Source organism: Enhydra lutris, unplaced genomic scaffold (genome assembly GCF_002288905.1).
Source record: "Enhydra lutris kenyoni isolate GAN:26980312 unplaced genomic scaffold, ASM228890v2 scaffoldscaffold7, whole genome shotgun sequence".
In the NCBI taxonomy this organism is placed as follows: domain Eukaryota; kingdom Metazoa; phylum Chordata; class Mammalia; order Carnivora; family Mustelidae; genus Enhydra; species Enhydra lutris.
The window spans coordinates 17,469,674-17,487,169 of record NW_019154091.1 but is presented as its reverse complement, the minus strand read 5'-3'; the positions used below and the strand labels follow the sequence as shown (position 1 = coordinate 17,487,169).

At 33.7% G+C, this 17,496-nt stretch overlaps 1 protein-coding gene across 1 annotated transcript in view; it reads left to right on the top strand.

Moving 5' to 3' along the window:
- Nucleotides 1–17,496, top strand: part of LOC111142277 (leucine rich repeats and IQ motif containing 1) — a 187,505-nt gene that overhangs the window by 101,179 nt on the left and 68,830 nt on the right. The window contains exon 22 of the mRNA XM_022495329.1: nt 4,725–4,826. Within this exon, the coding sequence (XP_022351037.1) occupies nt 4,725–4,826 (102 nt within the window). The remainder of the gene's footprint in view (nt 1–4,724; nt 4,827–17,496) is intronic.

Sequence of the window (17,496 nt, the reverse complement as noted above, 5' to 3'; positions counted from 1 at the left end):
GCTGTGGGAGGTTTTATGTCTCTGTTAAGTTTTTGTTTTACTTTTGTTTGATCAAAATATTAGATTGATAAAATAAAAGCAAATTTTTCTTTAAAATTTGAATTCTGAAATGTAAAACTTAATGATGACCTTTAAAATTCTTCTCATTCTTTTTCTCTACTGCCCCCTCACAACATATATTCAGAATAGAAATATCCAAAGTAAGGTTAAGGATGAAGTCACGATAAAGAAAATCAATAGGATCCTCTCCAATTATGATGCTTTAATCTTCTATTGGGTTAATAATGTAGCACTTATGTCGCTTTGTATCTGTGACTGAATCATTTAAGACTCTGTACCTCTGGTTTTCTTCTTACAGAAAAAGAACTTTCTAGTATCTTTCCTGTTTACATTTCAATCTGTGAACTTATTTAAATCTGCCTAAAATAATGGCCATAATTTTAAACTTTTACTTACTAATAAATTAAAATAATATTTTAGATACTTAAACCTTAAAAATTTGCTAGTAATATACGTGGAGATAGATCGATTAATCTATCTATATCTTATATGGCTAACCTGCCAACTTGACAATCATAAGCCACCAGAGGGCAACATTGTCCATAAAACTGCTGGAGACTAGCCATCTCTGGGGGTAGGGGGCAGGGAGGGTGGAGCATCAGAGAATAGAAACTTAATTAAATGGAATCAGTTAAGACTTCCAGTCTAACAAGGCAGTAATCCTTGTGGGGATGGGGCATAATTGCACATATCATGGAAGCTTTAATTCAGATTTCTACCATGAAAAACTTCAGCACAAGTTGCTTAGTTGCAAACACATACTTCCTGTTTGTATCTTATACATGTATTTATTAGCCAAGGGGTATGAGTCCGCATAGCAATATTCGATTTAAGATGAGAATGAAAACAGGACAAAGGCAGAGGGTTAATTATTTAAGAAAGCTGCAGATAGAGGAAAAATACGACTGAGTTTGCTGATAGTGAAGAAAGAGGGGGCCAGGGAGACATATGGTATAGGCAATCATCAGGGGAGACTCAGTATTGATGACTTCTATTGGGATAAATGAGGCCATCTGCTTTAAGCAGAAAAAAACAGGAGGAGGACAGGAAGTGGGAAGAGGAATTGGTTGGAAGCCATAGGATGAAATCTAAAATTGTGGGGAGTTATATTTACTCAGTTTGAGTTTGTGTTCTGACTGTTGTTATTCTAGTAAGTTATTGCTTAATAAATATGATGGGCATAAGCATAAACAGGTAATGACTGGTCTTGTTTTTATGGGGTTTTAATTTGTCTTTTTGTTTTTACTGTTGCCTCATGAACAGAAATAATTTTAGAACCTGGTGATCTGTGTTAGAATTTAGCAGATACCTAGGGAAGTTTAGGGTTTATAACTGCAGTGGAGAACATCATGTGTAAGTCGAGAGTTGCTGGTTTATTGAAAACACGAGTCAATAACCTAAGAGTAGTGAACATAACTGGTAGAAAGATGGACAGGACCAGGATGGGGAAGAGAATAGATGCTTGGGGTTTATGTGGAACTCTCCTTAGAGAGGATGAATTCTGAGTATAAGGGTTTGGGTAGAGAGCAATGATAAGAATCATGAGGGCTAAGAATATAAGGACAAAAACATAATGTGATTTTCCAACATTTATCATATTTACGCATGTCACATTTCAAATTTCAGACAGTGAATAAAGAGTAGGATGAAGCAAACAAGATTAATTTAGTTATAAAGGTAGGACCACAACTAGGGATAAGAATTATCTTGCAGCTGTTTATAATATCTAATATACACTCAATACATATTAAGCATTTAATAAATACTTGCTTATTTTATTTCAGTGATGAAAATAGCTTGAGACTGTGATGTTTACACTGAGTTATAGTCCAGAATGAAGCCAAGTAGAAAATGAGTTAGGCTAACTTTTTAATATGAATTGAGTACTTCATGGGCTATAGCAAAGAGATCAGGTTGCAAAATGATAGGGTAACTAAAGAATGAGTGTTAAGGATCAAAAGGGAAGAGTATAGACAAAACTGTGGCAAAATAAAGTTTGTTGATGATTTATTTTATTTCAGTGATTTCCAAAAAGAATAAGAATTTTGATCGTGTGTGCTCTCAACAAAACAATAATAAAGTCGATTTAAATAGTAAGATCCTGGAGGGCCAAGACTCTCCTTATTCCCCACTGAATTCCCAGAACCTGATAGATACCATGCCTGGCATATGGTAGTTCAATAAATAACTATTAACTAAGTCAGCAGTAAATTAGATAAAAGTCACTAAATGCTTTTGACTGTGTGTACGTGTATGACTGGGTGTATGTATTGCAGTCATTTAAGTATATGTTTCTATTTGGGAAGACAAATTTAAATTAGTAAACAATACTCCTTAGAAAAATGGAATATGGGATGCCTAGGTGCCTCAGTTGGTTAAGTGTCCAACTCCAGATTTCAGCTCAGGTCATGATTTCAGGGTTGTGAGATTAAGCCCCGCTTTGGGCTCCACACAGCATGGAACCTGCTTAAGATTCCCTCTGCCCCTCCCTTTCCGTCCCTCCCCCTCCTAAAAAATAAAAATAAATAAATAAATAAATAAATAAATAAATAAAATGATGAAGTACATCTAGTCATCCAGCCTTGACTTATAACTTATTTTACAGCACTACTGTACTTGTATGTGCTTGTACATACAAAAATGGATAATAAGGTTTCTAGGTATGAAGTTAACAAGAATATCAACCAGTGAGCTAAGATTAGGACTCTAGAAACTGAAAAGGGATTATATAGGGGATGAAATAATTTTAAGAATATTCTAATGCCTATATAGATTATGTTACTTAAATGAGATAATGAAATACAGAGTCATATGTGTAATAGAAACTCAGCTTTCTTATGGGTTTCTTTAAATATTTTATAAAAATGTATTTAAAACCCATTTCCCAGACACTGAGCAAGTCATACCGGGACATAAAAGATTTTAAAAACTGCAACATCATCCTACCATTGATGATCCCAAAGGAATAGATTTAAATGTATAAAACTGATTTTATAATGCAAGAAAAAACTACCACAAGCTGTACTCTTTACAATAAACTTGTCCCTTGACATGTCTACTTGACTTTATATTTTTGGAGGTTAGAGTAGTATCTTATTTCACAGTGATATTTCCAGGGGCTATCAAAATCAAGTGATTTTTTTTCCCCATCTAGAATTACTATTTTTCTTGCTTCTTATCATTATCCCTTTGCAACTTGCATTACTGTAAGTTTTAATAAATTTAAGGTTGCAATCACAATGTTTTAGAATGAAAGGATATTGAAAATGTAGCACTCTTTATGTGCCCCTGATGAATAAAATTATCTTTTTGTGTGAATCGAGCTAGATAACTCTCCTAAATATTTTATATATATTATTTAATCTTGATAATAATGAGGAAAGCTCAGTAGGGAGTCTGCTTCTCCCTCTCCCTCTGCCTCTCCCCCTGCTTGTGCTCTCTCTGTCTCTGTATCTCTCTCAAATGAATGAATAAAAAAAATCTTTAAAATATTTGTTATTTTTATTGATGTCATGTTGAATTCATATAGAACTACCCAACTCTTAAAATACCTTTGGTCACATATAATTATGAGGTATGCCCAAAAATTGACAAATATTTTCCCTAATCTTGAGAAATATAATCTCTGTGAACCATGTAAATCATGCTTAATAATGATAAATTGTTGCTAGATTAATGGAAATATTAGGTATCCACATGCTTGAAAAATAACTCTGTGACTACTATTCTGTTTTTCTAATTAACATTCTAAAAATATACTGCCTTAACATTTAATTAAAATATGTAAGTTGGGCTTTATTATTTATAAAATTATAATTTTCCATTTAGCATATTCAATTATATATTGCATTAGATACTAGTTAAGCAAAGATTCTTAAAGTCTCCTTTTGCAAGATAATGTAAGATATTAAGAAAATGTATGCTGCCTTAACTAGTGGTTTTATGTTAACCTACTTTAAATGCATAACTTTCTGCTTTTTCTTCTATCCTCTGTTACTTACATCACTATTTTCTTTTCTTACAGTTCTTCAACAAACAAAAACTGCAACTGCACCAATCCCCCATTACCAATAAATCATAGGGCTCTGTGTTTATAATCATCCTATTAATTTCATAAAATTAATAGATTTAGAATGCTCTTGGCTATAAAATGTATATAGAACAACTTCTTTGTTATATAAGATATTAAGGCAAAAGAGAAACCACTAATTTATTTGTAGAATTAGTGAAATGATCTTTTTTCTATTTCTTGTCTTATCATTTGTCTTGCTTACATCTTCTATATCCCAGCTCCTCATATGCAGAGGAAATAAAAGTAGAGTATATGATTTTTCCTGTAATAATGCCTTTTACCTACTATGCATTTATGGAAATTTTTCTTTATTCCAGCAGATATATTTAAGAATTAAAGAAAGGAGCTATAATAATAAATAGTAAAACAATTCCTCAAATAAAAAATGATACCATAACTAGAAAATTTTATTATAATTTTTTCACATTACAAGTATTTTTGTGCTTTATATTAAGTATTGGCTATGTACTTAATCAGATAACCAAAACTATATGAATGGTTTGTTACTATTTAGTATCATAAAAAATTATAGCCACTTCAGAGAAAGAATTAGCCAGAGCTGAACTTTTGTCTTACCTTGCTTTTTATCTAGATCCCATGGTTTGCCTAGCATTATTAAAAAACAATGAAAATAAAGTTTCTGTTACAAAATCACCAAAGATGGCACAACCCAGAAGAGATGGTTACTTTGAAGGTATGGTTTAATCATAGATATGTAGAAAGGTTTTAGATGAAAGTGGAGTATGGAATTGTTGAATCACAATATTATACACCTGAAACTAATGTAACACTGTATTTTAACTAACTGGGATTAAAACAAAAGGCTTTAAAAAAAATATGGGATACCTGGGTGGCTCAATCAGTTAATCGGCTGCCTTTGGCTCAGGTCATGATCCCAGGGTCCTACATCGGGCTTCTTGCTCAATGGGGATTCTGCTTCTCCCTCTGCCTCTGCCTGCCACTCTGCCTAATGATCTCGCGCTCTCTCTCTGACAAATAAATAAATAAATAAAATCTCAAAACAAGTAAATAAATAAAGAGATTTGTAGGAGAAAAAGATGAAGATGGAAAATTATACTTAAAATAAAATTTTGGGGGGGCGCCTAGGTGGCTCAGTGGGTTAAGCCTCTGCCTTCGGTTCAGGTCATGATCTCAGGGTCCTGGGATCAAGCCCCACATCAGGTTCTCTGCTCAGCAGGGAGCCTGCCTCCCCCCTCTTCCCACCTGCCTCTCTGCCTACTTGTGATCTCTCTCTCTCTCTGTCAAATAAATAAAATCTTTAAAAAAAAAATAAAATTTTTAAATCCTCAATAGTCCTAAAGTACACATGAAAAAAATTATACATAAAATATAATTAATAAAAGTCAAAATGCAGTTCTTGGAGCTAAAATAATAATTTAGTGTATTGATTCATTCACATAGTAGTTTAGTATTTGTATCAGTGCTTATATAATTTTAAATTTCTTACATTTTTATATGAAAGTCTTATAAAGCTGTTTCATCATATAACTAATTTTATTTAAATTGTATACTGACTGATAATATTAGCCTATATCAGTAGACATGAACCCACGTGGAAAGGATAGTCTAATATATTTTCTTCACTGCCAATACGCACAAATTGCATTATATATTATAAATTAAATTCAAATTTTAAATACTTTACTATATTTGAAGCTTGTCCTACTCACTTTTGGGGCAAAGGATTTACACATCAAAAGGGCAGATTAAACTCATAACCAATTTCAAGGAAATTGAAGCAGTAGTCAAAAATCTCCCAACAAACAAGAGCCCAGGGCCAGATGGCTTCCCAGGGTAATTCTGCCAAACATTTAAAGAAAAATTAATACTTTTTCTTTTCCAAAAAATAGAAATGGAAGGAAAACTTCCAAACTCATTTTATGGGGCCAAAATTACCTTGATCACAAAACCAAAGACCCCAACAAAAAGGAGAATTACAGACCAATATCCCTGATGAACACAGAAGCAAAAATTCTCACCAAAATACTAGCTAATAGGTTCCAACAGTACATTAAAGGGATTATTCACCACAATCAAATGGAATTTATTCCTGGGCTACAAGGTTGGCTCAATATCTGCAAATCTGTGTCATACACTACAATAATAAAAAAAAAAGGAAGAGAGCCATATGATACTCTCAATAGATGCAGAAAAAGCATTTGAGAAAGTACAGCCTTGTACATCAATATCATCAAAGCCATTTATGAAAAACCCATAGTGAATATCATTCTCAGTGCAGAAAAAATGAGGGCTTTTACCCTAAGGTTAGGAACATGGCAGTGCTGCTCACTATCACCACTGCTATTCAGCATAGTACTAGAAGTTCTAGCCTCAGCAGTCAGACAACAAAAAGAAATAAAAGACATCTGGTTTGGCAAAGAAGAAGTCAAACTCTCACTCTTTGCAGATGATAGAATACTTTATGTGGAAAACCCAAAAGATTCCACCCCAAAACTTCTAGAACTCATACAAGAATTCAGTGAAGTGTCAGGACACAAAATCAATGCACAGAAATAAGTTGCATTTCTGTACACCAAAAACAAGATAGAAGGAAGAGAAATTAAACAGTTGATCCTATTATAATGGCACCCCAAACCATAAGATATCTAGGAATAAATCTAACCAGAGACAAAGAATCTGTACTCAGAAAACTACAGAGTACTCATGAAGGAAATTGAGGAAGACACAAAGAAATGAAAAACATTCCATGCTCATGGATTGGAAGAACAAATACTGTGAAAATGTCTATACTACCTAGAGCAATCTACAATTTAATGCAATCCCTATCAAAATACCATCAACTTTTTCCAAAGAAATGGAACAAATAATCCTAAAATTTATATGGAACCAGAAAAGACCCCAAATAGCCAGAGGAATATTGAAAAAGAAAAGCAACGCTGCTGGCATCACAATTCCAGACTTCAACCTCTATTATAAAGCTGTAATCATCAAGATGATATGGTACTGACACAAAAACAGCCACATAGATCAATGGAACAGAATAGAGAGCCCAGAAATGGACCCTCAACTTTATGGTCAACTAATCTTCAACAAAGCAGGAAAGAATGTCAACTGGCAAAAAGACAGTTTCTTCAACAAATGATGTTGGAAAACAGCTACATGCAGAAGAATGAAACTGGACCATTTCCTTACACCACACACAGAAATAGACTCAAAATAGATGAAAGACCTCAATGTGAGGCAGAAATCCATCAAAATCCTTGAGCGGAACCCAGGCAGCAACCTCTTTGACCTTAGCCACAGCAACTTCTTCCTAGATACATCGCCAAAGCAAGGGAAGCAAGGGCAAAAATGAACTATTGGGACTTCATTAAGATCAAAAGCTTTTGCACAGCAAAGCAAACAGTCAACAAAACCAAAAGACAACTGACAGAATGGGAGAAGATATTTGCAAATAATGTATCAGATAAAAGGGTAGTATCCAAAAATCTATAAAGAACGTATCAAACTCAAGACCCAAAGAAGAAATAATCCAATCAAGAAATGGGCAGAAGACATGAACAGACATTTCTGCAAAGAAGACATCCAAGGCCCACAGACATATGAAAAAGTGCTCAACATTACTCGGCATCAGGGAAATACAAACAAAACCACAATGAGGTACCACATCACACCAGTCAGAATGGCTAAAATTAACCAGTCAGGAAACAACAGATGTTGGCGAGGATGAGAAGAAAGGGGAACCCTCCTACGCTGCTGATGGGAATGCAAGCTGGTGCAGCCACTCTAGAAAACAGTATGGGGCTTCCTCAAAAAGTTGAAAATAGAGCTACCCTATGACTCAGCAATTGCACTACTGGGTATTATATCCAAAGATACAAATGTAGTGATCCAAAGAGGCATGTGCACCCCAATGTTTATAGCAGCATTGTCCACAATAGCCAAACTATGGAAAAAGCCCAGATGTCCATCGACAGATGAATGGATAAAGAAGATGTGGTGTATACATATACAATAGAATATTATTCAGCCATCAAAAATGAACTATTGCCTTTTACAACAACATGGTTGGAACTAGAGGATATTATGCTAAGCGAAATAAGTCAATCAGAGAAAGACAATTTTCATACGATCTTGCTGATATGTGGAATTTGAGAAACAAAGCAGAGGATCAGGATCATGGGGGAAGAGAGGAAAAAATGAAACGGGATGAAACCAGAGAGGGAGACAAACCATAAGAGACTCTTAATCTCAGGAAACCAGCTGAGGGTTGCTGGAGTGGAGGGGGATGAGAGGGTTGGGGTGGCTGGGTGATGGACATTGTGGAGGGTATGTGCCATGGTGAGTGCTGTGATTGTGTAAGACTGATGATTCACAGACCTGTACCCCTAAAACAAATAATACATTATATGTTAATTAAAAAAAACAAATAAAAGATTATATTTCTGGTTTCAGCATTTGGAAGAATTATGGACTTATATTATCAAACAAATTATTAAATGTATCAGAGAAATAAACATGATATACGTTTGCCATTGCTTTCTCTTTAATGTTAAAATGTCCATCATTTTATCTATACTTTTGGATTATAATTTCTAATAAGAAAAATATATTTGAATGGAAGTGGACCACTTGGAATTTTTAATATTTTGTCTTCTGTACTTTTTAAATAAATCTTAAAAGTTATGCATTATTATAGCATGGTTGCAAGTAGACACTTTAACATTTCTATTCAGTAATGTCTCAAACTAAAGAAAAAATTGATTAACACCAATTTTATATGATTCTATAGATGCCTATTAAATATGTAGCAGTGGGAGACATGGGGCCTAGAATTTTCTTCAAAGTATTACAATAAATATATACATAAAAGATAAATAAAACAAGTGTAGCAAAGTATTGAAACTGTTGGATCAATAGATGATGGTATATGGAGATTTGTTCTACCATTCTACTTTTTTAATATTAAAATTTTTCCTTGGAAAAACATTTTAAAAATTTGGTGGACATTAAAGTTGTCAAAAACTAATATTTCAAAAAAATACTTGTCAATTAGTATTTTAATACAATTAAAATATGTTTTCAATATAAGATAAAGCTTGGGTTTTGAACAATTATCTCATTATAATTTTAATTTCATCATTTCACTATAAAAGAAAGAACAGTAAGTCTACTAAATCAATAACAATTGCACAGCTATTACCTATTAAATAAAAGCATTTTTACTTTATAAAGCAGTGCCTAGTAAGAAAAATAACTAGGGCATTTTTTGCCCTTTAAATTAGCATGCATCTCAGAATCAGAAGGGAGAAATCTATCCCAGCATATTCGACTGCATTATCTCTTGTTCTGTGAAATGTGAAGACATGTTATCATCTAGAATAGTATATATGAATGTATGGTTTATTTACAGATTTGTGTACTAATATAAAATATATGAGGAATAGTTCAAATAGCAATAGAAAGAAAGTGGCCTGTAGAACATGGAACATTTCTATCTATACTTCATAATATGAAGTTGTATGTCTTTTATTTACTTTTCTCCATATGAAATGTGTTTAGTTTACTTTTTTTTTTGAAACCTCAAGTACATTTGGCATTTCATTAATTTCACTTAATGATCATTATGTGTATACCAGATATTCTAGTGACTGATAGTTATTTTCAGGGTTGTTGTTTTGTTGTTGTTGTTGTTTTTGAAGGAATGGGTTTGGCAAAAACAGTTGTACACAGAAGAACTTTTTTTCTTCAACCAGTATGTTTATTTCTTTTTTTCTTTTTTTTTTTTTTTGAAGAGGAAAGAGTGAGGCAAAGGTTATTTGATCATTGCTGGCCAGGTTGAATCCCATGGTATCTTTACCTGCTGCTGTGGCTCACAAGCCTCCTAGATTCACACTATTTCCTAACTGGCCAGGAAAGCCAGTCATCTTCCACATTAGTAGCCTGATTCACTCGAGTTTCCCAGTAGAGGGTACATTTTAAAATGAGGTCTTTTGAGATACAATATCAATTATATAAAATGCACATTTTGCATAATTTTAGAGTACAATCCATTTCAATATATTTGCAATTATACAACTATCACCACAATTTCATTTTAGAGTATTGAAGGGACTTTTTCCTTTAAAAATTCAAGTAAAATTAATAGCTGGACATCTTACCCTCCCCCCGCCAAAGTGAGGGAGATTAGAACTAAACTTCATTGCAGGTTTAGACTGAATGATAATCATAGACTGAATGAGTCTATGTGGAACAGTATCTCAGCACAATGGCATGCCAGCAATGTTGTATTATTTCCTTTTGTTGAAATTAGATGATAGTATTATTTGACTATTTTTCTCTATTCCCATTTTATAATAACAGTATCTGATTTTTTAAAAGCTGAACTTAAAAATCCTTTCTTCTCTACTTTGCAATATTATCTATAGGAGTTTCCATGATTTGTCTTATAAACAGTACTAAAATTCTTTACTTATTATTGCTGCTTTTTTTCTGAATGTCACCAGCAGAACAAAAAGGATGGTGCATATCCTCTAGTAGGCAAAAAAAAAAAAAATGCACTTAAATTTAAGGAATACTTAATGAAATATCAAATTATATTAAATGATGTAAGGTTAAGAATTATTCCCTTTTAATAGACCATGCCTTACAAAATATCCTCCTTTCATTTCGTTTCTAGTTTTTATTTAATTTTAGTTAACATATAGCATAATATTGGTTTCAGGAGTAGAATTTAGTAATTCATCACTTACATGTAATACCTAGTGCTCATCACAAGTTGCCGCCTTAATACTCATCACCCATTTACCCCATCACACCCACCTCCCTCCAGCAACACTCAGTTTGTTCTCTCCCGTTAAATCTCTTATGGTTTGCTTTCCTCTCTTCCCCCACACTTTCCCAATGTTCATCTGTTTTGTTTCTTAAATTCCACATATGAGTGAAATCATATGCTATTTGTCTTTCTCTGACTGACTTGTTTTGCTTAGCATAATATACCCTAGCTCCATCCACCTAGTTGCAAATTGGCAAGAATTCATTCTTTCTGATGACGGATTTAATAATCCATTGTATATATGTCACATCTTCTTTATTCATTCATCAGTTGATGGACATTTGGAATCTTCCCACAACTTGGCTATTGTTGATAATGTTGCTATAGACATTGGGGTGCATGTGTCCCTTCGAATCAATATTTTTGTATCCTTTGAATAAATACCTAGTAGTGCAATTGCTGGGTCATAAGGTAGTTCTATTTTTAAATTTTTGAGGAATCTCCATACTGTTTTCCACAGTGGCTGCACCAGTTTGGAGTCCCACCAGATGTGTAGAAGGGTTCCCTTTTCTCCCCATCCTCACCAACATCTGTTGTTTCCTGTGTTATTAATTTTAGCCATTCTGACAAGTGTGAGGTGGTATCTCATCATGGTTTTGATTTGTATTTCCCTGATGATGAGTGATGTTGAGCATCTTTGTGTGTCTGTTGGCCAACTGTTTGTCTTCTTTGGAAAAAATATCGATTCATGTCTTCTGCCCATTTCTTAACTGGATTATTCATTTTTTAGGTGTTGTTTGATAAGGTTCTTTATAGATTTTTTTTTTAAGGTGTTACTTGAGAGTGAGAGAGTGAAAGCACAGGCATGAGCCCGGTGGGGGCAGGGGCAGATGGAGAGGGAGAAGCATACTCCCTGCTGATCCAGGAGTCCATGTGGGGCTCCACTTGGTGCTGGATCCCAGGATCCAGGATTATGACTGGATCTGAAGGCAGACGCTTAACCGACTAGGCCACCAAGGTGCAACATATAGATTTGGGGCACTAACTCTTTATCAGATATGCATTTGCAAATATCTTCTTCCATTCATAGGTTGTCTTTTTAAGTTTTGTTGGTTGTTTCCTTCACTGTGCAGAAGCTTTTTATTTTGATGAAGTCCCAATAGTTTATTTTTGCTTTTGTTTCCCTTGCTTCAAGAGACTTAAGTAAGAGGTTGCTATGGCCAATGTCAAAGATGTCACTGCCTGTGTTCTCCTCTCAGATTTTGATGGTTTCCTGTCTTGCATTTAGGTCTTTCATCCGTTGTGAATTTATTTTTGAATATGGTGTGAAAAAGTAGTCCAATTTCATTCTTCTGGATGTTGCTGTCCAGTTTTCCCAACCCCATTTTTTGAAGAGGTTGTCTTTTTTCCACTGGATATTCTGTCGTGCTTTGTCGAAGATTAGTTGACTGTATTGTTGTGGGTCCATTTCTAGGTTTCCTTTTCTGTACTATTGGTCTATGTGTCTGTTTTGTTTTCATGCCAGTACCATACTATCTTGATGACTACAGCTTTGTAATATAGCTCAAAGTCCAGAATTGTGATACCTTCAGCTTTATCTTTCTTTTCCAAGATTGTTTTGGCTATTCAGCATTTTTTGTGGTGCCATACACATTTTAGGATTCTTTTTTCTAGCTCTGTGAATATATTTTTTAAGTTTAATTCAACAGATTAATCATTTCTGTCTTAATTGTAATTCTATCCTTGTTAATAATCTTAGGTGATAGTAATAATACTATAATTTTTGTCCATATTTTTCTGTTTATTCACTTAAATTATATAATTTATGATTATTTATGAAGAAGACATAAAGCTTACTGTAAAATTTTTATTAGTTGGTCTTATTTAAACTCTAAACTGTACAAATAATCTTGAATATTTTACAACATTCATGAAATATTGACAATTTTTGTCTAGCTGCCAAATTTAGAGCTTTAGCCTAATGAAGTCTGGGGAACCTTTGACAACACCTATTTCCCCGGTAACATCATACATGTGCTGGGTGTTAGGTATCAGTCAGTTATTCCTGTGAGACATGACTAAGAGCATGAGAGTTTTACAGATTCAGCATTGATTTACTTGATTTATTTGTTTATTTATAATTTATTAAACGTTGGATAACTGTTTTGGTTTACTCTGTATCACCCATAATCTCTAGTTAGGTTTCAATATCTGATCCTACCTTAGAATTTGAAACACGTTCCTGATTATTACCTTAAAGATATCCCGACAAGTTTCCTTTTCTATGTTAAAATGCTCAATTTAGAACCTGACATCACTCTTCTATAGCTATCACTGGTATAAAAAGAAGCCTAGCTTAATGGATTTAAGTCTAGATTCCTGAGTTAGTCTAACACAGTTTGAATCTTGGTTCCACCATTTATTGGTTTCTGGCCTTGAGGACATCATTTAACTTCCCTGTTTAGAATTGTTTTTCACATGTAAAATTGGATACTAATAGTACCTGGTTGTTGGAGATTACATAAGTTCCTACTTGTGAAATGTTTGAATCCACAGTATAAATACATAGGTAAATGCTCAAAACTTGTAATCATAGGGAACAGTCATTTTAAAAGTATAACTATTTTTTTTGTCTTGTTTGTGATTGGTAAGATTTTATTTCTTGCTAAGTACTGTGCTAAGAGTTTTACTTAAATTCTCTGATTCAATCTTCTCAAAAACTCTGAAGAATGTATTAAAACTGTCAATATGAGGAAACTGGCTTTTAGAGTTTGAGAAGTGATTTGCCCAAGGTCATACAGAGAGTAAGTGGCTGGAAGGGAATGGAGATAATCTCTTTATCAAAATAGTGCTAGCGAAAATCAAATAAGATGCAGACACTGAAGGGCGAAGGTTCTTGGATAACCCTGAAATGTATATACAAACTTAGAATCAAAATATTTAGGAAAAAAATAAAGACTAATTATTAAATTAGGTAAAACTCTGGGAAACAAATACTCAATTTTGTCCTTTAGTGGTTTCTCATAGCTTGTATTAATATAAATTAAGAAACAGTTTAGTACCAACATGGTGATATATATCTGATTTGTGCCTTGTAATTAGCTCCTGTCTTACCTAATATTATTTTAATGTTATTATGATAACCCAGCATTGTTAAGGACCAAATCTATTAGGCTCTAAGGGTGATCATACTTTTAGTCACCTATTTTAATTTTCAGATGGATGAGGACATATCCAAATAGCCCCAAAATAAACTTATATTTTTGCTTCATTTACTCTTCTTATTTACACATAAATTAAATGATTTCTTTCCCTAATCTGAAATTTTAAAATTTGCTACTTTTAAACCAATGCCAAATTCAGACTTGGGCTTTAGCCAAGGAAAGAAGCTAGACAAGTCAGGAAAAGAATTAGATCTGGATCAACAACCTTCTCAGAAAGGCAAATTTTGTCTTAGGTCCTCCATTCCCTGGGACATTTTACTTGATTTTAATGTTGGGTTTTCTTAATTCCCCGTCTGATGCTGTCATCACTAGCATGCTTTCTATTTCTCCTCTTATAAAACTGAAGATTTACACATACCATATGTCCTTTTACATCATAGATGTTCAAATATTTTTGTATTAAATTTTTGAGCATTGAAGACATTAAAAGCCTTTAACTTCTATAATTTTTACTTCAGAGTATTTCTAATCCATCTTCCTTTGTGGCATTTTTTATTGTATGATTACAAGCATTTTCTTCTCCAGCTTTCTTCCTTTTAATACCAGCTTAGGGCACAGAGTCACATGATGTAGATTGTTTGAAAGTAGGTCTTGTATTTCCAACCCTGTATAGAGTACTTGCTAAAAATGCCAATGTGATTAAACATTAAGAATGGTGGAATAAATGCAAGCAACCAAAGAATACCTGAAAGTCATGCTCTAAAGAAGAGATGCTTGCAATCTTATTTCTACTGAGCAAGACTCAATATTGGTCAAAGTAGGCAAGGGTATGAATATTCATAAAATCTGATCTGTTTATGAATATCTCAGTTTGCAACAATGACTATTCTTTGAATTACTATTTTCCTGCTAAATTTTAAGCTCTGTAGTATTCATGGCCCTTAGGATAATACCTAATGTATAACTGATGGTTTATAAACTTTTTTTGATGAATAAAAACATAAAGGACCTTTAAATAGCTTCAAATATAGATGGAACTGCAGGATGCTTATTTAATGTCCTTGAATGTGCTGCTTCCTTTGATGAGCAAGATTCACTGTCCTGTGCATTGCAGGAAATCTCTTCACTTGGCTAATTCTTATCATCTCAAACATTAATCTTTTTTTTCACTTTAATAGCATGTATTAGTGATGCTCAAATATGACCAATCAATGGTCATATTGGTCAAATATGACGAATCAATGGTTCTTAGGCGTTTTACATTTCTTTCTTTCTTTCTTTCTTTCTTTCTTTCTTTCTTTCTTTCTTTCTTTCTTTCCTTCTTTAAATTAACATATAATGTATTATTAGCCCCAGGGGTACAGGTATGTGAATCACTGGTTTACACACTTCACAGTACTCACCATAGCACATACCCTCCCCCAATGTCCATAACCCCACCACCTTCTCCCTACCCACCTCCCCCCAGCAGCTCTCAGTTTGTTTTGTGAGATTAAGAGTCTCTTATGGTTTGTCTCCCTCCCTTCCTACCCCCAAAACCCCCCATGTTGCATCTCCACTTCCTCATATCAGGGAGATCATATGATAGTTGTCTTTCTCCAATTGACTTATTTCACTAAGCATAATACCCTCTAGTTCCATCCACGTTGTTCCAAATGGCAAGATTTAATTTCTTTTGATGGCTGCATAGTATTCCATTGTGTATGTATATGTATGTGTGTGTATATATATATATATATATATATAGTGTGTGTGTGTGTGTGTGTGTGTGTGTGTGTGTGTGTATACACCACATCTTCTTTATCCATTCATCTGTTGATGGACATCTAGGTTCTTTCCATAGTTTGGCTATTGTGGACATTGCTGCTAATAAACATTTGGGTGCACGTGCCCCTTCGGATCACTACATTTGTATCCTTAAGGTAAATACCCAGTAGTGCAATTGCAATTTTCCCAACACCATTTCTTGAAGAGGCTGTCTTTTTTCCATTGGGCATTCTTTCCTGCTTTGTCGAAGATTAGTGGACCATAGAGTTGAGGGTCTATTTCTGGGCTCTCTATTCTGTTCCATTGATCTATGTGTCTGTTTTTGTGCCAGTACCATGCTGTCTTGATGATGACAGCTTTGTAATAGAGCTTGAAGTCCGGAATTGTGATGCCACCAACTTTGGCTTTCTTTTTCAATATTCCTTTGGCTATTCGAGGTCTTTTCTGGTTCCATATAAGTTTTAGGATTATTTGTTCCATTTCTTTGGAAAAAGTTGATGGTATTTTGATAGGGATTGCATTAAATGTGTAGATTGCTTTAGATAGCATAGACATTTTCACAATATTTGTTCTTCCAATCCATGAGCTTGGAACATTTTTCCATTTCTTTGTGTCTTCCTCAATTTCTTTCATGAGTACTTTATAGTTTTCTGAGTATAGATTCTTTGCCTCTTTGGTTAGGTTTATTCCTAGGTATCTTATAGTTTTAGGTGCGATTATAAATGGGATTGACTCCTTAATTTTTTCTTTCTCCTGTCTTGTTGTTGGTGTAAAGAAATGCAACTTATTTCTGTGCATTGATTTTATATCCTGACACTTCACTGAATTCCTGTACAAGTTATTGCAGATTTGGAGTGGAGTCTTTTGGGTTTTCCACATATAGTATCATATCATCTGAAAAAAGTGATAGTTTGACTTCTTCTTTGCTGATTTGAATGCATTAAATTTCTTTTTGTTGTCTGATTGCTGAGACTAGGACTTCTAGTACTATGTTGAATAGCAGTGGTGATAATGGACATCCCTGCCGTGTTCCTGACCTTAGCAGAAAAGCTCTCAGTTTTTCTCCATTGAGAATGATATTTGCAGTGGGTTTCAAACATTAATCTTTTAAGAAAACTTTTTTTGATTTCAGCTTAGAACACCACTCTTTGTGTTCCCACAGTATCCTGAATAAAATTTTATCTATCATATAGTAAAATGTAATATGATATAATAGCCTCTTTACTTTTGCTTATCACTTACTGCTTATATGAGGCATTATTCTATGTGCTTTATCTATAAGAAGTAATGAAATCCTCACAACAACATTTTGAGGTAGAAAATAAAACTTTTAACTTTATTCTTATTAGAAAAGTGAAAATCTTTCTGCACTTACAAATAAAGATTAGCTAGAAATATCTTGTCTAATTTTTGTATGAACTTTTAAAAAAATTTCTTAAGATGACTAATAGAAGAGGATTTGGGGAAAGTCAAAAGCAATAAAATAAAATTGAAAAGTAGGTGGGAGGCCCAACTTGGAGATAATTGTAGATCAATTTTAACCTCCTTTTAAAAAATTTAATATGTAGCTTTTTATATAACTAAGCATCTAAAATCTTTCCATGACCTCTCATTGCTCTTAGAACAAAAGCTATCTTCCATATCATGGCCCACCTGACTATAAATGTCAAACCCTT